The sequence below is a fragment of the Aspergillus aculeatinus genome (assembly GCF_003184765.1).
Source record: "Aspergillus aculeatinus CBS 121060 unplaced genomic scaffold BO66scaffold_97, whole genome shotgun sequence".
Taxonomy (NCBI): Eukaryota; Fungi; Ascomycota; class Eurotiomycetes; order Eurotiales; family Aspergillaceae; genus Aspergillus; species Aspergillus aculeatinus.
The window spans coordinates 41724-63137 of NW_020291566.1; the positions used below are offsets into that span (position 1 = coordinate 41724).

General features: G+C 48.0%; 8 protein-coding genes across 8 annotated transcripts; 3 read left to right on the forward strand and 5 right to left on the reverse strand.

Moving 5' to 3' along the window:
* Positions 1-603: 603 nt before the first annotated feature.
* On the reverse strand, positions 604-3984 carry BO66DRAFT_259108 (putative cytokinesis regulator (Byr4)). The gene is made up of 2 exons (XM_025643029.1): positions 1452-3984; positions 604-1390 (listed from the first exon to the last, which is right to left on the reverse strand). The coding sequence occupies exons 1-2, from the start codon at positions 3817-3819 to the stop codon at positions 813-815; spliced, it is 2946 nt and encodes a 981-aa protein (XP_025497680.1). The 5' UTR covers positions 3820-3984; the 3' UTR covers positions 604-812.
* Positions 3985-5435: 1451 nt separating this feature from the next.
* Positions 5436-6687, forward strand: BO66DRAFT_396645 (uncharacterized protein). The gene is made up of 3 exons (XM_025648525.1): positions 5436-5843; positions 5927-6144; positions 6198-6687. Exons 1-3 carry the CDS (start codon positions 5684-5686, stop codon positions 6513-6515), a joined length of 696 nt encoding a protein of 231 aa, XP_025497681.1. The 5' UTR covers positions 5436-5683; the 3' UTR covers positions 6516-6687.
* BO66DRAFT_259104 (uncharacterized protein) lies at positions 6289-7158 on the forward strand. Its single transcript, XM_025643028.1, has one exon. The coding sequence runs from the start codon at positions 6523-6525 to the stop codon at positions 7033-7035; it is 513 nt and encodes a 170-aa protein (XP_025497682.1). The 5' UTR covers positions 6289-6522; the 3' UTR covers positions 7036-7158.
* Positions 7159-7470: 312 nt separating this feature from the next.
* BO66DRAFT_337668 (putative NADH-ubiquinone oxidoreductase, subunit G) lies at positions 7471-10053 on the reverse strand (the record flags this gene model as incomplete). The annotated part of the gene is made up of 7 exons (XM_025644337.1): positions 7471-7573; positions 7653-9534; positions 9591-9613; positions 9678-9692; positions 9749-9800; positions 9857-9880; positions 9939-10053. The coding sequence occupies 7 exons, from the start codon at positions 10051-10053 to the stop codon at positions 7471-7473; spliced, it is 2214 nt and encodes a 737-aa protein (XP_025497683.1).
* A 667-nt stretch (positions 10054-10720) lies between these two features.
* BO66DRAFT_386743 (putative ER to Golgi transport protein (Sly41)) lies at positions 10721-12954 on the reverse strand. Its single transcript, XM_025646201.1, has 3 exons — positions 12670-12954; positions 12182-12613; positions 10721-12130 (listed from the first exon to the last, which is right to left on the reverse strand). Exons 2-3 carry the CDS (start codon positions 12578-12580, stop codon positions 10877-10879), a joined length of 1653 nt encoding a protein of 550 aa, XP_025497684.1. The 5' UTR covers positions 12581-12613; positions 12670-12954; the 3' UTR covers positions 10721-10876.
* A 1697-nt stretch (positions 12955-14651) lies between these two features.
* On the forward strand, positions 14652-17934 carry BO66DRAFT_259192 (Pumilio-family RNA binding repeat protein). Its single transcript, XM_025643031.1, has 7 exons — positions 14652-14882; positions 14944-15057; positions 15107-16258; positions 16310-16936; positions 17059-17338; positions 17396-17486; positions 17540-17934. Exons 1-7 carry the CDS (start codon positions 14772-14774, stop codon positions 17754-17756), a joined length of 2592 nt encoding a protein of 863 aa, XP_025497685.1. The 5' UTR covers positions 14652-14771; the 3' UTR covers positions 17757-17934.
* A 295-nt stretch (positions 17935-18229) lies between these two features.
* On the reverse strand, positions 18230-19290 carry BO66DRAFT_386750 (DUF5572 domain-containing protein). The gene is made up of 2 exons (XM_025646202.1): positions 18785-19290; positions 18230-18715 (listed from the first exon to the last, which is right to left on the reverse strand). The coding sequence occupies exons 1-2, from the start codon at positions 19042-19044 to the stop codon at positions 18385-18387; spliced, it is 591 nt and encodes a 196-aa protein (XP_025497686.1). The 5' UTR covers positions 19045-19290; the 3' UTR covers positions 18230-18384.
* Positions 19291-19308: 18 nt separating this feature from the next.
* Positions 19309-21380, reverse strand: BO66DRAFT_396648 (TFIIH/NER complex subunit SSL1). The gene is made up of 3 exons (XM_025648526.1): positions 20948-21380; positions 20514-20849; positions 19309-20436 (listed from the first exon to the last, which is right to left on the reverse strand). The coding sequence occupies exons 1-3, from the start codon at positions 21175-21177 to the stop codon at positions 19641-19643; spliced, it is 1362 nt and encodes a 453-aa protein (XP_025497687.1). The 5' UTR covers positions 21178-21380; the 3' UTR covers positions 19309-19640.
* Positions 21381-21414: the final 34 nt, after the last annotated feature.

The window sequence follows — 21414 nt, forward strand, 5'->3', positions numbered from 1 at the left end:
AGAGTGTACAGTGCGTACATAATCATGGATAGCAGTGGCATTCATCAACAGGAGCAATTATCCACCGCACTAGGGACCGCACGCCACCCGGGCGTGCCTAATGCTTACGGAGTGACCATAACCATCGTATTGAGAGATTGAAGAACGAAGTTGAAGTAGAACAAGATTATGGAGTGGTGCTTTGGCTCACAGGACATTGAGAAAGGTTGCTGCAGGGGCGTACCTACTCCTTAGAAAGCAATATGACCTAGCCCTGGGGCCCCGGGCTGCGGCCTCCCTCCCCCCCAAATCCCCCGGAGTTAAGATCCAGGTCTTCATTACGCTTTTGAAGATTTGGGTAGAATCCAGATAAGCCACTCAAAAACGTATGTTTATAGATCAACCATCGCAACATGACGTACGGTGTTCCCTAACCACCGAAAGCCCCATGCTGATATATCCCACCTGACGTAACATTGTATGACCAACTGAGATTATGAAGATTTGCTTTATCCAGCCAGTACCTAAAGTTCCGCATACCCTCAAGAGTGCGGAATGTCTCGGATTCATCAGACTTTGTATGAATGATGTATGTCTGCCTAGCTAGGTGAATGTAAGTACAGTATTCGTCAATCCATCAAGGACAAAAAACTACACATTTTCTTCATAACGTCGTATAAATAAGCATGAATATGGCATTATAGGGCCTCATGCGACGGGCACGCTGTGGACACAGATTTTGATCACGTGGCAGCAGAATTGAGTCGCACCGCTGCAGATGTGGTACCTCGATCTACCAGCCTACCCTTGGCCGCAACCGCGGAAATAGCCTCTCATACATGGTGAACGTCCGGGGTATTGACAGTGCCGTTAAAGCGTACCAGATCTCGGATAGCCCATCTCCAGCCATCTCCGAGCTTTGCACAATCAAGACTCGTCCATTTTTCCACCTTGCGCCTCCATTTCTCTTCCTCAGCGCGCTGTCTCCTGATGAACTCGGGCCCAACATCAAATTCCTCCGTCATGGGCCATTCGTCTGAGGAGTCGCCGTAGCTTCGGTCGTCTCCGCTTGCTGCAAGGCAAAGGTCTTCATGATTAGTTGATGATCGCCCACCTACCATGCCAGAGCTTTCTTTCAAGTCATCGAGACCAGCAAAGACATCATCTTCGTCCTGAACAGCTACCAACCCATCCTGCCCGGGCTGCGACGGCGCCAGTTTCAGCCAGCACATACGTCGCGGGTCAAATACCATCCCGCCAACAACCTGCACATTCTGCATGGCTCCGATATTTGTGATGAGAGCGGGTGTTGGCTTTGGAGATTTTGGTGCACTTGTCTCAAAGGCACGAACAGAGCTCTCATTCCCCTCCCAAGAGAAGGATTTCGGATTGTATCGCATACCATTAATCGCTGAAGTGTAAAATCATTAGCGACGGTTTTCTCACTTGCCGCGCGGGAAAGCCTGACTTACACTTGGCCTCCTGTACACCGGTGCCCAGTGGCTTAATTAGATGGGGCCTAGAAACATGCAGCGCAGTAGCTTTACCCTTTTTGCCTCTGCTGGCAACCGAGCTGGAAGGCATCCGGGAGATATTGGAGGTTCTTGCGTTCGAGCCAAGAGGAGGAAGTGGGTGGCTCTCGCGAAGTTTGGAATTAAATGACAAAGAGGCTATGCGCTGTTCCCTTGCATTTCTTGATGCATTAGTGTCTCGTGCAAATCTGGGGGTATTATCGAAGTTGAGAGATGCGCCCAAGTTACTGAAAGTTGACCGGGAGGTTGCTTCTGCTTTGGGAGAAACAGTCGGGTTGCGACCCAGCCTATTTCTGAATGATCGTGGGACACCCCGTCCGGAGGGATGTTTCACAAATCTACTTTCCGCAGAGGTAGATGTAGGCAAATCATCGAACAGAGCCAATTCCGATCCATCTCCAAAATTCCGCCGTCGAGTTGGCCGAGTGAGTGTCCGTTTAGTAACAGTGGTCAAGGCCTCTGGACTAGATTCAGAATGACTCCTACTAAACATGTCGTGACGATTTCGCGAGGATCGAGCGGCGTAGCTTGTAAAGAAGGAATCGTTCGAACTGTCAAGATTATTTCGACGATTTTGACGGTGGATTTTAAGGCTTGCATGGTGCGACTGCTTTTCTGACGCTCCAGCAGGGATGAATGGCACTTGTGCTTTTCGCATGAGCTGTTTCACGCCGTCCAAGCGATCTACTGGGGTTTTAGGACGGTGCATAGATTTGGACATTGAACTTGAGACATCCGAGTAGGTGGAAAGACATTGACCCAAGGGCGACGTGGCGCTGTGCTGTGCATCACGCATTGTTGGCATTGAACGCTTCGAGGCCAGATACCTGCCGAAAGGGACACCGTCGCTTGCAAAAGGTTCCTTGTTCATTCGACTTGTGTGCCGTCGATGAGACGTCGAAGATTGCTGAACAGAAGGGAGGCTGGACACAGAATATTGTGCTGAATGGTTCCCAACTAGGGTCTGTAATTCTCTGAACTGTGAAAGAGGCGCACCACTCTCCGAGACAGTCTCTAAATGTGTCGAGTGTGGGCGATCGGGACCGGATAGACGCGGAATCCGAGATTTAGGAGATGTTGTCATGTTAGTGAACGTGAGAGTCGTTGTGGAGTGTCGCACAGGACTCCGAGAGTTTTCGGGTTTGCACTTGATATTGGGGTTTATCGAAAGCCTTTGAGGATCAAATAGTCCGTCCTCAATCTCAAGTCCGGAAAAAAAATCGTCACTCTTGTTTGAAGCTTGACTGACACAAGGAGGCTTTGCGCAAGCCAGGTCCTGATCTACAGGCCCTCCCCGTTTTTTGAAATAAGATTCTAAGTCTAAAGGCTCTTCGGGAATAACGAGACCATCGAGGCCGTCGTCTTCACTTTCAGCCGTGAGACAGCTAGAAGCGCTCGGGCTCACAACAGACATAATTGATGGGTTCGATCGATGCTCGCTAGTGATCCCACCAAACCGGACCCCAATACTGCCTTCGGACCAATCTAACTCGATTTCTTCTGTAGAAGGGCTCAGAGGCCCTGCACTGGCCTTTCGAGGAGTAAGTCGCAGCGGTAGATCACCGTTTGGCAATTCAAAGTCTTGCTCGAAATCGTCCCCTGAACAGTAGTCCTTATGAAGCATGAAATTATTGAAAAGCGAGGGCCTGCCCGGCGCACGAGGTCTCGCAACTTTGATTGTAGGGATATCATGAGCGTCGTCCGTATCGTCGTCCATTCGGGGGATTGCCGGGATTGACAAGGCCGGTTGTAATCGCGTTGAGATGTCATTATCCCATGTAGCTGACGCCGATGCTTTGATAGGACTCACTGCAGCGGAGCTGACTTGTCGTAGCGCCTCAGGAAAAGACGTATCCAGAGGCCCTCTCAACTGCAGTATTCCGTCGGGACCAGGAAAATCCACGTCATCAGCCCAATCGTCGACCGTGTTTGTGTTTGTTTTCCTCCGCCCAAGGCGTTTGATGGTACCACCAACAAGGGCTGATTTAGGGACATTTATAGGCAGAGGTATTCCGGCATTTTTGGCAGAGGCAATAGCCTCTTCAGTGATCACCTCATCGTTGTCCAGCAACTGGACTTGCCAGTCCTCATCGCCACCGCCGTTTGATTCCAAATCAGAGCGTGCAGAGCGACGAGAAGATATGGAGTCCCGATGCACTGAATGATGGGCCGATGAGTTTGTCACAGAGGTCGCACTTGATGCCGCGCGCAGCTGGAATCCCTCAAAGCATTGCAGGTCTTCATCGTCATCCCAACACTCGATCGATTCCTCGTCGCCACTTCGTAATTCGAGGGTCAAAGCAGCCATGTTCCGCGTAACAGACCATCTGCGAAAATTAACACAATGTCAAGGGTGTTTTTAAAGATTGATGACAGGCTCAGGGCACTCCAGCGCTGACACGAAATTGAAGGAAGCGAGTCATCCCGCGCGGGAGAGGACCAGTCGATCGGCAGATGCTCCTATACGCAGCGTCAATAGCAGAAACAAAATACCCTTTAGCCCAGCCTGTGATTGCTCGTGTAGGTCAATGATGAAGTGGCATGGAAATGAGATGGAGGACAGGAGGGTTATAATCAAAACGGTGAGATATGCTTGGAGCTGATATTGAACATATAGGATTTGCAGTCTTAGCAGCCGTCAAGTTGACATGTTTGCACAAGATTGAAAAGATAGGACTCTGTGGACGAGTCCAGTATACGAGATCCACGAAACCTTACGTAGCACTCCTAGCCGTGCAAGGTAGTAGGCGCGTGATAGTGGTGGTGGTAATGGTGGTAATGGTGGTGGTAATGGTGGTGGTGGAGGCGACGGCGGCTGGACGGATTCCGCTTGGGTAATGTGCAGCACCTTATCTGAAGTAAGGGTATAAAGAACTTGAAGGCTAGAAACCATGCACCCACCCACTGAGAACTATGCGCTGAACATTATCCACGTGAAATAGGGGCAAGGCGGCAATCACAAATCAGATATTAACGAGCATCGCTAATCTCCTTAGCATTTAGTTTGGTAAAAATTTCCGCCGGACACCCGTAATGGGCGGTGATAGCCATCAAGTTTATGACCATTTAAGTCTCTATTGCTCGGTATGGTTTTAATAGCGCAGAGTGCGTAGAGTGAGTCACTTGCCAATCAAGCAAACAAGTTACTTTTGGACGTCTTCTCACCCCTGTTGTTGATGGATGTTGATGGATGTTAAGGGACGAAGTCGACCGCTATGAATAGATCTTTTGATGGCTACTACCGGGACTTGAATACACTCGGTTCGGTTCTTTACGATTGTTGTTTTTTGCCACTGCCATCGATCTATCGCCTCTATCTCAGCTCGCACCGCTTCCTATACAGAAATGATCTGAGGTTCTTTAGCAAATGATACTTACAGCTTGAGATGAAACCGGCAGATCTGAAAGTACTAATTAAAGCTTCACTGACAATCGTATATGACCTTACTGAGTACGTCAGTGGTAGAGTTGCTAGTACGAGAACATATACGGAGTACTCTGTATGTATAGATAATAAGCGCGCAGTCTGTAGTGTTTTGATGGGGTGCGGGAGTCTGTGCGAAGGGCGGCAGAGCAGCCGAAGAGAGCAGGCGGTAAGGTTGTAAACCGTACAAGACCTCATTGCCTACATCCCACAAGGTATAACACCTAACCAAGTTTAACTTAACTAGCTAGTTAAGATAGTTAGTTACCTAGTTAGTTAAGTTAACTAAGTTAGTTACGGAACATGACTACTCGGTAGGGTGCCTTGAGAACGTAAAAGTGGAACTGGATTAGATAATTTGAGATCTGCCGGTTTTATCACAACCCATGATTGGCATTCGTGGAAGAGCTTCAGATCATGCCTATAGAGGAAGCGGTAAAGGTAAATGAAGGCGGTCATAAAAAGTTGCCACTGGCCCACATTTACGTTCTCAAGGCACCCGGGCATAGTAAGTGAAATACATCAAATCACTGGGGGTCTATTCTGACGGAGTCAAGAGTGTTGCCTATAATGCTTAGTAAGTGAACTTAGCTAACTATCGCTCCTCATGATTCAATACGGGACATATCAAAGGGTGCCCAGCAAAGACCCGTCAAATGGACTGAAGATATCTTATCCTATATTTCACCGGCAAGCAGCAAGCTGTGTCTTATGATCTTCCCTCTGGACATCAAATCTGTAGACCAATATGTCTATCAATAACAGTGACCTATCCCCGCGGATTCTGCGCTTTCCGAGATCCGATGAACCCAAAGCGTGCGTACTGCTGCACGTTACCCGTCGTGGTCCTTCCGCACTAGATCTGGATCTTGTTGGGACAGAAGGAGAGTGTCCGTTCACTGGGGCAGGTATGTTGAGTGCTATCCTCCAAGTGAAGGGAAACCTGCCTCTTCTATCAGTCGCATCATATGCTAATGCTATTCGCTGATAGTACGGCAGTCTCACCTCAACTCGTATCGCTCAAAGAATTATCAAGGTACCGAAGACGACTGGACTCGAATCATTCTCCATGTGCTTGGACAAGCAGAACAGTGTGGGAAGGAGCAGGATTTATTTGTAGGGCTAGAAGCGTTAGCCATCATAAGTGGCTCCGAAATCCAGGATAAAGAGATAAAAATCGTGATACGGAAGAGAGTACAAACAATAACTGTATGTTCAAGTCTAATCCCGCCTCCACCAAGTGCCCCCCTGACGTTACCAAGCAAAAATTCGGGACTTTAGTATTGAAGCAAAACGACGAACAGACCATCCACCTCTATGACTGGACTTCTACTTCGGCAGAGAGAGCTGATTTCCTCGAAAGACGTTGTTCAAGCCTCCTGGATCGCTACCGCGCTGCTGAACAGACCATCAAAGATCTCGATGTCCAGCTTAACGAGCTCATAGGCGCCAAGAATCGGCACGAAGAACAGCTAATGAACAACTTGATGCAGCTTCTCAATGAGAAAAAGTTGAAAATCCGCAACCAACAGCGCGTAATAGCCACCACGGAGGTTGCTCCAGAGGAAGGTAGGTGCTAAACGCGATATGCTACATATCTCTAAGCTGACAAATGAGCAACTAATAGAGTTCCGAACTCAAGAAACACAATCGGGCGGATCTAGGCAAACTACTGCTGCTAAGAGGCGAGCGAATGGTTCAGCTTCGACACCGTCCTATGAGGTGTTGGGAAGTGGTACCGGCTTCGAAGATTCGGAAGATGACCGGGCTAAGCGCCACGATAGCTCTAAAGCGGTCTCAGGCACAGATTCAGGCACAGACAATGAGCCACCCTTGATGCAGCGGCCTTCAGGGGAAGAAGATGAGTCCACTACTGACGAAGACATGCGACCCCTGCCAAGTCATGATCCTCGGATAAGCAACTCTGGTCCACAACAAACTCATTCGCAGTCCATAAGCAAGAAACAATTGACTCCACAGCGACGAGAGCTTCCCTTTCCGAGGACGAGGGGAAATGCGACAGCTACTGTACGAATAGATCGACATGAAAACAAAGAAGCCAAGGACAGCATGGGGGAAACGGATGATGATGAATTATGATATAAAACTAACAGCCAAAGCTCCAGACCATTTTAGGCAATAGAAATGTGGTTCTTGATTGGTACTTGCTTTCTGCATGATCCTTTGGAGGGAATCCAAGCGTAGCGGATCTTAACTAATTATTGTGCAATGTAGACACACATTTGACAGACAATATCCCAGCGTTGAGATAAGAATATTCCGGGCTTGCAGTACCTCCAGCTATCATTCAGATTTTCTTATGTACAACTTGACCACTGCTGGTGTGGTTTGAGACTTATCTTGGCGTGATTGGGAGCTTCAAGACAACGCGAAGCGAAAGCACAGTACTCAACTATAATAACATTGGACTAGGGCAAAAGCAATAAGGAAACAAATTGTTTAGGTGTTACAACGACAACGCCTAGACCACCAGACAATAAGTAGAAATCGGAGTAATAGTGAGGAACCTGACATCTAGCCGTACAAAGCCTTCGAGGACATCTCCCCAGCAGCCATGAAGTTTGTCTCCGGATTTCCGGTAGCCTTAGCGGCAGAGCAGCGAGCCATAGTCGGGGAACTGAGATAGAGTTAGACCACAAACAGCAATTTACCTCAAGCGATAAGCATCAGGGGTGGGGGGCATGTTAAGCACGTACCTCCGGGAAATTGAGTCAGTAAAATAGAAATCATTGATGACTTTCTTGAAAGGCGTATTAGTGGATTGAGTGCCCTTGTTCTGATCAACTAGTTGGACCTTGCTCAATGAGCTCAACGATGTTGGTTCAACCACGTCATATCGGCGCATGACAGGGCTGATCTCTTCCATACGGTCGCGCAGGGCCTCAATATCATCGTAAGGAAGAGGTATGTTAAGGAATTCACTGGCAGCACGTATGATCTTCCAGTCATCGCGGGCAGCCCCAGGCAAAGAAGTTGCAGCTCGAGTAACTTGGACACGACCCTCTGTGTTGATGTAGGTCCCTGACTTCTCAGTGTACGCTGCGCCGGGTAGAACAACATCCGCAAGCTGAGCGCCCCTATCACCATGATGCCCTTGGTAGATGACAAAGGCGTCACTAGGGATTTCGCTCTGGGCGACTTCATCAGCACCAAGAAGCCAAACCATCTTGGGCTTGCTCTGGGTAATTTCTAGAGATGGCGTAGTGAAGCCTACTTCATAGGCAGCTGCACGGGATGCTGCGCGTTGGAGAACGTTGTATCCTTGCCATTCCGAAGTAATGAAGTTGTTAGCGTGTTTCTCTACAAAATTGCCGATGGACTCGAAAATCACTTTGGCATCCGGGTGTTCGGCCGCAGCACTGCCAACGATGATCATAGGTCTTTTGGCCATAGAAAGCTTCTCTCCGAACTTTCCAGAAAGAGCAGCTTTCAAAGCGGAAACGTCTGCCCCAAGGTGCTCGAATTCGAAAGTACTTTCGAATTCCTCGCCAACAAGCCCAATTTCAAGATCTGAGCGAAGATATTGCTTGCGAATACGCGCATTGAGAACGGAAGCTTCATGGCGAGGGTTCGTGGCGACCAAAAGGATTGCATCGGCCTCCTCAATTCCATAGATCTTGGAGTTGAAAAGATAGTTGGAGCGAACATCAACACCGTGCGCAACCGGGGAACTGCCACCTGGCTGATCCAAAGCAAGGTTGTCGGACCCAAGCTTATTGGCCAGATCCTTCATGGCCACTAAGGTTTCGGCATCGACAAGGTGCCCGGCAACAGCCTTGAACTCATTTTCCGTCACATGAAGTCGCTGATGGGCTGATGAAATCTCGGACAAAGCTTGCTCCCAAGTCGCGGGAACAAATTTCCCTTCCCGACGAATTAGGGGCGTGGTGAGTCTTTGAGTCTTAAGGCCATCACAAGCAAACCGAGATTTGTCGTTGATCCATTCCTCGTTGATATCATCGTTCAGCCTCGGAAGTATCCGCATCACCTCCATGCCTCTAGTGTCTATTCTTATGTTCGACCCCAAAGCGTCATGCACGTCAATAGACTCAGTGTGCTTCAATTCCCAGGGGCGAGCACGAAAAGCGTAAGGCTTGGAGGTAAGAGCTCCAACTGGACAAAGATCGATGATATTGCCAGAAAGCTCGGAGTCGAGGTTCTTCTCCAAGTATGTACCGATTTGCATGTCGTTTCCTCTGCCGGTGGTGCCGAGTTCGGGGGCTCCGGCAACATCATTCATAAATCGAACACAACGCGTACAGTGAATACAGCGATTCATAGAGGTTTTGACAAGAGGCCCGATATTCTTGTCTTCGACAGCACGCTTGCCTCCGACCTCGTGGAAACGTCCACGGTCAGCACCATACCGCATAGATTGGTCCTGGAGATCACACTCTCCACCTTGATCGCAAATTGGGCAATCCAGGGGATGGTTGGCAAGAAGAAACTCCATCACTCCTTCCCTAGCTTTATGCACCAGTGGCGAATTGGTTTTGACGTTCATGCCAGGCTGCACAGGCCAAGCACATGATGCCACAGGCTTAGGGGCCCGTTCGACTTCGACGAGACACATACGGCCTGTGAGAAAATCAATATTTGTATCGAAACAGAAAATTATCCGAGCTCAGACATACAGTTACCTGCAATCAAAAGCTTCCTGGAATGGTATTAGCAAAGCGTGTCATTCTGTTATGAAAGACGTTATAATGATGGCGGCTTACTCGTGGTAACAATATCTATTCAAGTCAGCTAATTTGCGTTCACCATGTCTTCATTGAGTACTTATTCTTACCTGGGTACTGTCGCACCTGCCTTTTCACAAGCTTGGATGAGAGCCGAGCCAGCTGTTCAAGTCATGTAAGAAAAGAATTCAGAGACTGCACAAGGGAGACCGAGTCACCTTCTACCGAAACTTTCTTTCCATCTGAAGGGATGCGTTAGTGGAGGCATTTTGAAGTGGCTTCAACATCGCAGAGACTGACCGATAGTGAGTTCCACCTCGGCAGAGCGAGGGAACGTCGTTGCGAAGGTCCTGAGATGGTTGACCTTTGGAACCCGGATGAGCCGGGCGGCCGCACGATACAGCTGCGGCCGCATAATGTGAGGAGAGTCAAATGTGATAAGGGTGAACAAGAGCGGCATCCACCTGGAGAGTAGGTAGTAACAGGGTGGCAGGACAGGTCCTTTGTTGGAGAGAGCACTTTTGGTCTGGCTCGGATTCTGCCAGACACGAGTCGGGGCGTCACTCGCAAATCGCCGCCCGCGGATTGGTTCGGTTACGCGGCAAAATAAATCTTCCGGGACGCCTCTTTCATCCCTATAAACAAGCTCTGTCCCTCCGACCTTCTTCTTTTTCCTTTTCCTTTTCAGACTTATAAACTCATTTCACGGGCATGATTATTGTAGGAGGCAGGGTACTGATATCTCTTCCTCCTCTGCTACATAGCCCTAGAACATTTGCACTGAGCTGGAGCTCCTTAGGGCTGCTTTCGTCTTCACATCAGTGAAAATGAGTCAGCCTGATGCAGGTATAGTTCTTTACTGACAGTTGCTACATCTCTCAAACCTATTACCAGATCTATAAATCAACAACTCTGAGGACATTACCTCCAGACAGTCATCACATGCCGCTACCCAGATTCTAGATGTAGAAATAACATGTATGTGCACTTGAAAGTAGGGAATCGTCACGACCTAATATCTTTCCAAGCCTTGTCGTAGGCACGCCATCTAACAAAAGAATGGTCGTAGCGCCTTCATCATTCTCCAGACAATGATTAGGTACCTCGCAACATTGATAACATTATTACTACCTCAATTATTATAATATCCGATAAGACGTGTGCCGAAGGCAAAATGCTATTAAAATGTAAGAACAAGGGAACACAGGAATATAAGGCGCAGTTACGCCTAGGAATCACTAGGGCGCCATGTAGTCTGGTTGCCGGATGCCAGGAGCCAACCAAGCGCGGGAAGTACTGCTTCCTCTTGGGCGAACATAGCCCTGTCCGTCATACACCTTCTTCAAGTCATTCGTATGCGAGAGTGAATCGCCCAAGGATTGATGATCCGGAAATTTGCTTGCTGCTGGAGAGAAGCCAGTGGGCTCTCTGGCTCTCACTGGTGTCCGTTCGTTCAACGGAAGTACCGTTTCCTTGACGCGGAAGTGATCGGCGTTGGCTCTCTGATCGGCTAAATCATCATGGCTGTTGCGATCGTATAGATAGAGCCCAACAAATGTGAGGAGAATCCCAAGACCTTGTACAGGGGTTGTTGAGCTCCCGAACCAAACGATCGCAACAATAATAACAAATACTCGCTTGACCAATGATGCAACGGAGTATGACACGGGCGAAATCATAGATAGAAGGATGAACGCCAAGATGTTCTGTGCAAAATGCGATACACCATTGAATACGAATTCGAGAAAAAGAGCACCATGGTCGAGAGAGCCCTCTTTTCCTGTGAGGGAAATCGCACCGTCCTTCATGAAGTCCGATATTAATGGGTATCCTTCACAGACAACCCAGATGGGCAGGGTCAGGACAAAAGCTAGACCAGAGCAATAATACAGCAAATTCAGCTTGTCCATTTTTCGCCGGCTTGTCGGCTCAAGGTTGGATTCTGCTCGTGCCGCTTCGTTGAACAGCTTCTTCGAAAATATGTTCTGTGACACAAAAACGAGGGCTGCGACTAGCGCACATGAAATGCCGAAGAAATTAGTGGAAAACCCCGTAGAACACGCGAGCATAACACCGAGGGTTAACGGAATGAGGGACAAATACGTCGCTCTGGCGTAACGAATCCGAAATAGCACACGATATGCCATGACCGTGAAGAGGGGTGATAGTCCCTTGATGGTGTGAACGAGTGAGACAGGTATCTGTGAAGTAGCCATGGAGCTGAGAATATGTCCGGCTAACTGAAAAATCGCTAAAGGCAAAGCAGTAACAATAATATCGCGCGATGGTGTGTGGATTCCATGCTTAAGTGCTGGTATGCTATCCTTGAGTGAGGGTAGCATTCTGGACACAGACGACAGTAACAGGCACCAGAAAGACACAAAAGCAAATTGTACCATGGTTAAGGTGATTGGCTTCGGCAGTGCATTCAAAATCGATTTTGAGGAGGTGTTTGTCAGAGCCGAGGTCAGATACCAAATGAGACAGAGAGTCTAGAAGCAGGTCAGCATAGCTAGGACATATAAGCAAGCATGCATCATTACAATTAACCTGTATGAGACTGGTGCCTTCAGTGCTTCAGCCAGCTCCTGAGCATTAGCACTCACGCTACCATTGCGAGTCCTAATCGTGCTGATTGTCTCGCTGATGCTCTTTCTTGACCGTTGTCTCGTATTCCCAGCGAATACTGCTTTCTCATCGTACGGAAACTGCCCTGTCTTTCGCGGCTCCCAGCGTGCCGGCGCATATCTGACTGAGGAACCCGAGTGGTGTTCCCTTGAATCCTTTATCGTATCAAACGACTCGTCGCTGAACGGCGGAAATTTGTCTATCGGGCTAGTCATGTGCTTTGGTTGTGAGCCGGGTGTATTTGCTGGCATCTGTAGCTCTGAGAGCAACACAGACGAGCGTCGCCCAGTACCGGTCACGACCGTCGTGCTCATTCGAGTATCAGTACTAATATTTCAATAGAGGTGCTGTTGTTGGTAATATTAGCTAGGTCCAAGGCAAGTGGGTAAGTGTAACACCGTACCAGAAAAGGTGCAGTCTGGGTAATGGTCATCAAAGCTAATGAGCGAGGACCGATCTTTGCGCCTAGAAGGTAGAGTATCGCACGCGCCACAGTGATGAGATAGTGGCAGTTTTTCGAGAATAGACAAGAATGAGGGACGTGGCATTCGCAATCTGTGAGGTGCCGGCAACATCAGTAGTCTTCATCGAAGCCAGGTTTGGGAAGTTCAGAGCAATTGGCAACAAGCTAGCCTTTAGATAAGTATGGGATAAGTTAAGTAAACGCTTATAAGGGTCGGAGGCGCAGTACCTAGTAGAAGACCAGCACTACTGCTCAACCAGCCAGTATCTCTCGTTGTGTGAAAGGGATCTGTAGGATTGTAAGAGGTAGTTGCCTAGCAGGACTACGTGATACGCAGGGAATATCCGGGTTAGTCCAGCAACGCTAGTAGTATCCGTAGCCGGTTAGTAGCATTTGCCAGGACCGGCGGTGGAGTGCTGGATGACGAATCTCTTATTTTTTATCTGCAGTTAACTACTCCGTAACTTGTGTCAACTAAGTTAACTTACATAGTAGTTAGTTAACTAGGTAACTAACCTGCTGACTAATTTCACCTACCCTCCGTGGCCACGAATTTTACAACTCTCCGGGACCTACTGGTAGAAGCAGCTAAGAACATCTTATAGATTTAGTAATAAAAATATAGATTATACTATAAATAATGAAAAAAAACTTATTAATATACTAAATAAGTAAAAGTCTAAAAATTTACAAGGACTGAAGTGGTGAAATAGTATGATAAACAAATAACTCTCGCAGGGCCTAAGAACTTAATATATTATTTTAAGATATTATTACTAATTTATTTATTTACAGAATTACTATTCTTTTTATAAATAAATATAGCCGGCTTATTTAATTAGTATATAATTATAGTCTGAGGCCTGCTATATAGATTTTTTTTATAATAGTGAGTTGATACTTTTACTTTGTGCATGCTGTATGTACACTGTACACTGTACTCTGAACTGTATATGTTGTGGATACGCCGCCCACGATAAGAAATTGTCACCTGCAGTAGCCAGCCATCCCACCCTCTATATACTTCAAAAGATCTCAGCAGTAATGGAAAAAATAAAGGTGTATACAGGTACGGTACATTATGTAGTACGCAAGGTATAGACAGGCCATCAACCATGCATTTAGACATTATATACAATCAATACATACTCTATTCAATCAGATAGAATTATATGCCTTTTGCGTACTTGCCTAGGGTATGGAAGATATTCTGGTAACATGATTCGAGAAAGTTGTCTCTCCCAAGTAAACTTATTTGTTACTACAGAAATGGACAAAGGCCCCACCCCCCCCCCACAACTGCTGCACCATCTTATATACATAGTATGTACTTATGCGCCGACAGAGTCTTGTTTTTGATCATACATGATGTATGTGTAGCTCTTACTATGTGAGTATGGAAACCTACTTAGAGTATTCTATAGAACATAGTACACTTCTTAGGTCTTAGGACAGTCTCCTGCTTACTGTACCTATCAAGCTGTTGCAACATTCTCTTACTGACCATCGGCAGAGAATGATAATCACCCCCCTCAGTCGGTTTCTTTGACATACTATTAGACATGATGCCACTACCTAGGTAGGTACCTTAATTTACCAACCGAACCCCGCAGATACTTTTCACTGGCAGCGGCCCTTCGCACGCGACTTCCTCCAACCATTGCTATTTCGGGCTTCATTCTATTTGACTTAGGTAGGTACTATAGGTACCAACCAATACTCTCCGTCGCTACTTCCGGATTGTAGTACTAACCCTGCTATACATGCAGTATACAGGCCGGTAGGGACACTGAAGGCTTCATATATCCTCTTTCCGATATTGTGACTATCTACCCTGCCTCTTTCTGGATGGGATCTGGTCGTATCTTACCAATAGTTATTGTCGTTCCGGTCCATCCTCAAATAACGACCACCTATACATTCCTTGCGAACGATTGGCATCATTGACTCTCAACTGCTCCAGCCACCTGCTCTAACGTTTGATACTGGACGAGTGCACCGTCGCGAATCTTGAAGAACTTCAATTAGGCGGCACTCGACACATGATGTCTCTCATGTCAATAACATCATCCAAGCTGAACCGCACCGACAGTGGCCCTCCTCATAGTGTTGCGAGTACTTTCCATGTACTAAATCTTGGAGACGAGGTCGCAGTGAGTCTCTAAAACACGACGCAGTAGCTATAAAGTTCTAACAGCAATACATCAATCCTAGAGCCATACACATTCCAAGGTTCCAGCCAGTGTGACGGAGTCTCTGAGATCATCTGTTCCCGGGGGCAGTCAAACATCGGCAGATGACTTTTACCATGATGTCCCATCAAGCAAGGTCAGAATTTCGCCACTAATACCATCAGTCCAAAATCTCACAAGCCTAGAAGCAGAAGTTGGAGCATTTCAATATTGTCTCCCCAAATACCCACACCGAGATGGAAAGGATATTAGCAAGGCTTTCTCCCAAGCCTCAGCCGTCCGAGGCCAAGCTACCCGTGGACCAGAGCCTGTTTTCAAGGATACCTAGCGAGCAGCACTTGCTGAAGCGACATAGCCATCACATGTTTGACGATGAGACGAATCCAGACTTTAGTGATGATCATACAGACCTTGACAAGTCTCCCAGTAGTTTACCATCAGGAGAAATTCCTCGCACATCAACTGATCTGGTTGAAACTGAGTCGTCGCAGGCAGTTCACATCGACATGGCCGAGGTGTTACGTTTGAAGCAGGAACTACTGGCTGCCAACTCAAAGATAGCCCTGCAAGAGCAGGAATTAGCCCAGACTCGAGTGATCAAACATACTATAGACCAAGCACTGGGACCCCCTTCTGAAGCCGAGTTCAATGGACGAGAAGTAACAGAACAAACAATCGCCAATTTGCAAAGTGCATTTAAAGCGTCACAGACAGGCTTTACCTCTATAGAGGACGGCTGGAATACGCAAGATGACTCTCAGTCCGACATGTCTGATGCTCTCTCTGCTGGAGCATACAACAGGAATCGGGCATTTTGGACATCTGCAACCCAGCAAGCAATGAGCACAAACATGAGCCCGATCAAGGAAAGACCTTATGGAGAACCATTCCGTTTGCCTTGCAACAGTCCCTATAGCGAGGACTCTAACAGATTCTGGACTGGCTCGAGTACAAACTCTTGCGTGCCGAGCCACGATATTTTTCAATCACATCGAGTTTTCTCAGGACCGGCCTCGGGATCCTTCACCCTTGATTCCAATATCCCTGAGGAACAAGCTAGGTACCTTCAGGCTCCAGGGCCAGGTCCGCGGCGCTCATTCACCCAGAATAGCCGTGGTGGACCATGCTTCCCAAGCCACGGTACTCCATGGCCAGCTGCCTTTGCGTCAAGTCCCGAGTCAACCCTTTCAAGATCTTCCATGGAAAGGTCCAACGGTGCTTACCAACAGCAAGTTGCAATGTATCCAATTCATACATACCATCAACGCCCAATTGGCACCCCACTCTCACCAACAGCCACAGAGTTCAATACGTCTAACTCATGGCAATCTTCGTCGGTAAGAAACGTCCCACCTTTCTGTCGTTTTGACTTGAGCTTATGTATATAGGTGGGCACAAATCCCAGCCAAACATACATTTCACCATTGGAACCAATCAACTACCGACGACTGCTTGACAAAAACGTTTCTTGCGATTGGAAATATATAGTCGATAAGATCGTATGTAATAACGACCAGCAAGCTTCAATATTCCTACAACAAAAGCTCAAGGTTGGGACAACTGAGCAAAAGTATGAAATCATAGAGGCGATTGTACATCAAGCCTATCCGCTCATGGTAAACCGCTTCGGGAACTTTCTCGTCCAACGCTGCTTCGAACATGGAACTCCCGACCAGATCATTGCAATCGCCAATGCTATCAAAGGGAATACCCTGAGCCTGAGTATGGATCCGTTCGGTTGCCATGTGATACAAAAGGCCTTTGACTGCGTCCCAGAAGAGCATAAAGCGGTCATGGTCCATGAACTTCTGCGGCGAATACCAGAAACTGTCATTCATAGGTACGCGTGCCATGTCTGGCAGAAACTGTTCGAATTGCGATGGAGTGGAGAACCCCCGCAGATCATGAGTAAAGTAAACGAAGCACTATGCGGGATGTGGCACGAAGTCGCATTGGGCGAGACGGGAAGTTTGGTAGTGCAGAACATATTCGAAAATTGCGTCGAGGATGAAAAGGTGACACTTGATCATTTCTTCTTTGTTCTCTGAAGTTCTTCAATGGACCTAGAGAAGCTGGAACAGGCTGCTCAGAGGACATTCAATGATCCCTGCTGGATGCTTGCTAACGAGATGCATAGCGCCCTGCTATCGAAGAGGTGTTATCAAAGATCGACATACTTGCCCACGGCCAGTTTGGAAACTGGTGCATCCAGCATGTTTGCGAACATGGTGCCCCACACGACAAAAGCCGCGCCGTTGAGCACATTCTTGCTTGGTCAGTCGATTACAGCATGGACCAATTTGCTTCGAAGATTGTGGAAAAATGCCTGAAGATTGGCGGCTCCGAGTTCCTAGATCGCTACCTTGCTCGAGTATGCACAGGCCGCAGTGATCGCCCGAGAATGCCTTTGATTGATAGTAAGCCCTTGCGTAAACTAACTTACTCATTGTTTATGGCTGTCTGACTTAATTCAGTTGCTGGGGACCAATATGGCAATTACCTTATTCAATGGATATTGATAAATGCCTCACCGCACCAGCGTGAGTTGGTCGCCAGCCATATTAGGTATTCACCCATCTGCTGAATAACATCGTGCTTGATCCTGACGTGACGTATAGAAAACATATGGTGTCCTTGCGTGGCTCTAAGTTCGGTTCCCGCGTGGCTATGCTATGTTGCAACCCTTCTCACACAACTCGTCCCGGGCCAGGTGCCGGCCTTTCGGTCAATCGTTTCGGCAATTTCGGCGACGACAGGTACCAGATGCCTGGACAACACGGCGGACGTTTCAGTCGCGCAACTCAGTGGAACCCCAACTACCCGCCATTTCGATGACCACAATGTCAAGAACAAGAGTAGACCGAGACCCATTCTTTCAACCATGTGACGAGAGCTACAAACTAACCTACTGCGTCGATTTGTTCCAGGTAGAAGCCCAGTAGCCTGCACTTGGCAACTTTGATCGTTACGCTTTTGAAGGGCTGCGCTGCGCTTGATGCGTGATTCATCTAGTCCAAGTCGGACGAATTTCACACCTCATTCATTCATATGCGCTCCTATAGCACCATGCCGTGTTTTTATGGCTCTTGATCCAGGACAGCTCTTTTCTATCTACCTGAGGCAAACCGAAAAGGTGAAGAAAAGAAGCGACCCGAGGAATTAGCAAGATGATGTTGATACTATATTACCTATGCTTCTTGTTATTCGCCGTTCTAAGTATGAGGAGAAGACAAGGGAGGTGCGGTCAAAATACAGTTGCTTGTGCGAGAGGTTGGTTTACGACAAATTCATGAATTATTGCCAGTTTACCGGTACTACCTACTTTGCAGAAGCTCTTATTGTTAGCTATGAACTAATATGACATATCGGACTACTGACGAGGACGCAATTGGTCATCCACTAAAGGCAAGGAGTCGACTTGGCTGTTTGAGCAACTTTTTGGAAATCAGCCCGTACTTGTCATTCATCTGCCGATATGCTCGCCGCTTTCCAGCTCCCACGGCTTCCGTCTCCTTGACCTGGCACTTGGAGTGTCTTGGCCAGCGAGTATAGTGTCTGGTATCTGCTGAATTCCAGGTATGGGTTGCCCGGTCGTAATGAGTTCGACTATATGAGCGAACGAGGAGGGATACGCAGGTTCTGCTTGCTTCAACCGCGCATTTGCACGGTCTTCAGATACCACACTGTTGAGTTGCTGCTGGTTTATAGGACCAGCAGCTTCAGCTGCTGTGGGTCTGGCTTGTAACCATAGTTGGTATTTTCCGACGTTCACGGGAGTCGGGAGTTTCTCTTTCCTGAACCAAGAGAGCAAAACAGTCATGGTTAGAGCTATAGCTTCTAAGTTTTCGGTAGAAAGTTCTAACCTCGAGAAGTAGAAACATTTAGCCTGTAACATAACATCATCGTCCCGGTCGATCTCGGCCTTTGACGCTGGTATTTCAGGGTGGCCGAGAATTATCGAGAGCCCATGTGCAAACTCATGATCGTCCTCGAATGGGTAGGAACTGAGTCTTTCGAAGAGCTCAGCGTCCCACGTTTCCTGCTCGACTCCAGGCGGGGAAATTGCTTCGTCTGAAGACTGGATCGAAGCCTCCCACAGAGCAGGTGTGCGCGTGGGGTTCATGACCGTGTTGAGGAGCTAAAGCGTACTGTATCGGACATGAGTGAATGTCAAAGGTGATGTCAATCGACGCGTCAAAGCCAGCGGACCTGCGGCATGTGAACCTGGTTATGCGACAGGCGGTCTAACACAAGACTAGCCGAGGTCTGTCTCATATTCCGCGATCGCTAACTTACTAATTTCAATGGTCGAATCAAGGCCACAGTACTTAGTAGCCTGGTCAAGAATAAAGTGGATTATTTGATATAGATATAATCAAGTTTGCTACCTCCTAGGATATTGGTACCATCTTCTAATCGCTCCTTAGCCTCTTTCATGACTGGATATCAGCTCGCTCAGATTGTCACATGCGGATCGTAGTGAAGGATGTGCCTACTACATCACCATGACACCACGCCCAAGTCAACCTGCAGGAATAACTGCATTTCGTGTAGAGTGGCCATATGGTAGCCGCGGATATAACTGCCCCTGAGCCGATTCTGATGAGTCTTTCTGCACCAGCATCTACAGTGTTAGGCTTACAGAGATGTGCAATTCCTGTATGAAGTAGGTCATTGAGCTGGGATATCCCGTAGTATTGCTGAACGATGTCGATCGGATTATGCCGATGTATCCATTCTGTCAGTTACCTGAACCAGTCCAGGCGTTGTAGAAGATGTGGTCTCGCTTTGACAACCAGGGCAATTGTGCACAACTTCGTGAGCAAAAAGGTCACAATCAATGCAGAAATTGTTACGGCACACGGTGCATTCATAGCGACTGCTTACGCTCATCCCTCTAGACTGTACATCTGCGGCCTGCCATTGATCTCTAGGGGGCACTGGAGGGAAAGTTATACCACAAGCAAAGCAGGCCAGGCTACGCGAGGCTCGCGCCCATGGAACTTCGACCCAATTCATCAATGGGAAAAGATGATGATAAGACCGAGCGAGATGCGTGGAAAGGATTAGTGTCAGACTGCATGAAGGGCATTCGGCAGGAAGGCCGCAAACCTTGCTATTGCATCGAGAGCAGGAATAGCCCCCACAAGAAGGATTCGAATGGCACGCGCAAAGAGAAGGGTGGGCTTCGACAGCACGGGACGGAAATCCCATCATCAGGAGGGAGCTTGCGGACTGCCTTTGAGAAAACGTGGTCGGAGGGGTTGTGACGCCCATTACCAATTCACGAAAGTGCTGCTCGTTAAGAGCTACGCCGTACGTGGTATCGTCGCCATGATTTGTCTTAGAGCAAAGCTCGCGGCAGATGGCTACTTGAGCAGCAAGGCCCACGATGCCAACACGGATTTTTTCGCTAACCAGAGTTGCTATGGTATGGTGAATATCACCTGGATCAGAGGAGAGCAAGGAACCAAAGATGATCAAGACTTCACGGGTACCGTGAGTGGGAGTGTGACTGTGAACCATGGGTTAGTTTGCGTGGTTCGTGGGGGCAATTCAGCTGTGCCAACACTCTGGATGGTGCGAACATACAAGAGAGCACCTCGAGCCATTTCAAGCCCATTCTGCAAGCTAGGAAGACCTTTCGGGTCATGCTCTCGTAGGGCTTGAATTGCACTGATATGTTCAGTAGGATTTCCACTCATATCACTAACCCGTACTGCGAGGCCATCCCTCAGGCCAAGTACACCCAACTGGGAGATTGGATTCTGTTCAAAGAATTCTCTGACGAACTCTTGGGCATAGCGCAGGGACAGGAGATATCGTGTTGGCCGTAGATCCTTTTCTGCCATTGAGTGTGACAAGTCGAGAACCAGGATAAGATGGCGGATAATGCCTCGTTGTAGTGGTGTGGTGTCCCGTAGAAGTCTGTGAAGATTTTCAGCTTCGCTATACCCCACCTGTATTCAGTGTCGTTTATTCCCCCCTTGGACATGTATCAAGGGTGAGAGAAAAGAGAAGCTAACCTCTTCCTTTTCCCAGCTTCAAGTAGGCCCTCTACTGTAGAGTTGATCGTGCCATCTGCGCCTTCGACCAAGCTCTCCCAAGTCCTTGAGACCTCCCATTCGGCGCCTCCGCGATTTTTCTTTCTTTTCGAACGCGGCGGTTGAGCGGCTCCGCCTCGAGATGAGATTTGACTGCCATCTACCTCATCCTCGGAGACTTCCCCAGCATACTCTTCATCGGAATCGGCCATCTTCTAAAATTGTGAGGCAGGCTGCGAAGGACGGATCTGGGGTTGGAGCGAACGACCAGGATAGGTGAAGATGCTTGAACGATCGGCTTTAGCGGTTTTGGGGACTAGTGTGTTGTTACTAGACACCTCTTTAGTAGTAAAGCATTCTTAGATAGTGTATACAGTAGGAATATTGAGTAGTTCGACTAGGTAGGAACAGTACGGAGTACTACTGCTGGGTACTCACCTCTCGGCCGT

What these genes read in the sequence shown, in the direction of transcription:
- BO66DRAFT_259108 (XM_025643029.1), bottom strand. Translation starts at nt 3,819, where the DNA reads ATGGCTGCTTTGACCCTCGAATTACGAAGTGGCGACGAGGAATCGATC. An exon ending in CGGTGTACAGGAGGCCAAGT is followed by an intron (nt 1,391 to 1,451) that starts GTAAGTCAGGCT and finishes TTTACACTTCAG; the next exon opens with CGATTAATGGTATGCGATAC.
- BO66DRAFT_396645 (XM_025648525.1), top strand. Translation starts at nt 5,684, where the DNA reads ATGTCTATCAATAACAGTGACCTATCCCCGCGGATTCTGCGCTTTCCG. An exon ending in GTGTCCGTTCACTGGGGCAG is followed by an intron (nt 5,844 to 5,926) that starts GTATGTTGAGTG and finishes ATTCGCTGATAG; the next exon opens with TACGGCAGTCTCACCTCAAC. An exon ending in AGAGAGTACAAACAATAACT is followed by an intron (nt 6,145 to 6,197) that starts GTATGTTCAAGT and finishes GACGTTACCAAG; the next exon opens with CAAAAATTCGGGACTTTAGT.
- BO66DRAFT_259104 (XM_025643028.1), top strand. Translation starts at nt 6,523, where the DNA reads ATGCTACATATCTCTAAGCTGACAAATGAGCAACTAATAGAGTTCCGA.
- BO66DRAFT_386743 (XM_025646201.1), bottom strand. Translation starts at nt 12,580, where the DNA reads ATGAGCACGACGGTCGTGACCGGTACTGGGCGACGCTCGTCTGTGTTG. An exon ending in CAGTCTCATACAGGTTAATT is followed by an intron (nt 12,131 to 12,181) that starts GTAATGATGCAT and finishes ACCTGCTTCTAG; the next exon opens with ACTCTCTGTCTCATTTGGTA.
- BO66DRAFT_259192 (XM_025643031.1), top strand. Translation starts at nt 14,772, where the DNA reads ATGATGTCTCTCATGTCAATAACATCATCCAAGCTGAACCGCACCGAC. An exon ending in GAGAATGCCTTTGATTGATA is followed by an intron (nt 17,339 to 17,395) that starts GTAAGCCCTTGC and finishes GACTTAATTCAG; the next exon opens with TTGCTGGGGACCAATATGGC. An exon ending in TTGGTCGCCAGCCATATTAG is followed by an intron (nt 17,487 to 17,539) that starts GTATTCACCCAT and finishes CGTGACGTATAG; the next exon opens with AAAACATATGGTGTCCTTGC.
- BO66DRAFT_386750 (XM_025646202.1), bottom strand. Translation starts at nt 19,044, where the DNA reads ATGAACCCCACGCGCACACCTGCTCTGTGGGAGGCTTCGATCCAGTCT. An exon ending in AAATGTTTCTACTTCTCGAG is followed by an intron (nt 18,716 to 18,784) that starts GTTAGAACTTTC and finishes CTCTTGGTTCAG; the next exon opens with GAAAGAGAAACTCCCGACTC.
- BO66DRAFT_396648 (XM_025648526.1), bottom strand. Translation starts at nt 21,177, where the DNA reads ATGGCCGATTCCGATGAAGAGTATGCTGGGGAAGTCTCCGAGGATGAG. An exon ending in GAAGCTGGGAAAAGGAAGAG is followed by an intron (nt 20,850 to 20,947) that starts GTTAGCTTCTCT and finishes AAATCTTCACAG; the next exon opens with ACTTCTACGGGACACCACAC. An exon ending in ATGGCTCGAGGTGCTCTCTT is followed by an intron (nt 20,437 to 20,513) that starts GTATGTTCGCAC and finishes CATGGTTCACAG; the next exon opens with TCACACTCCCACTCACGGTA.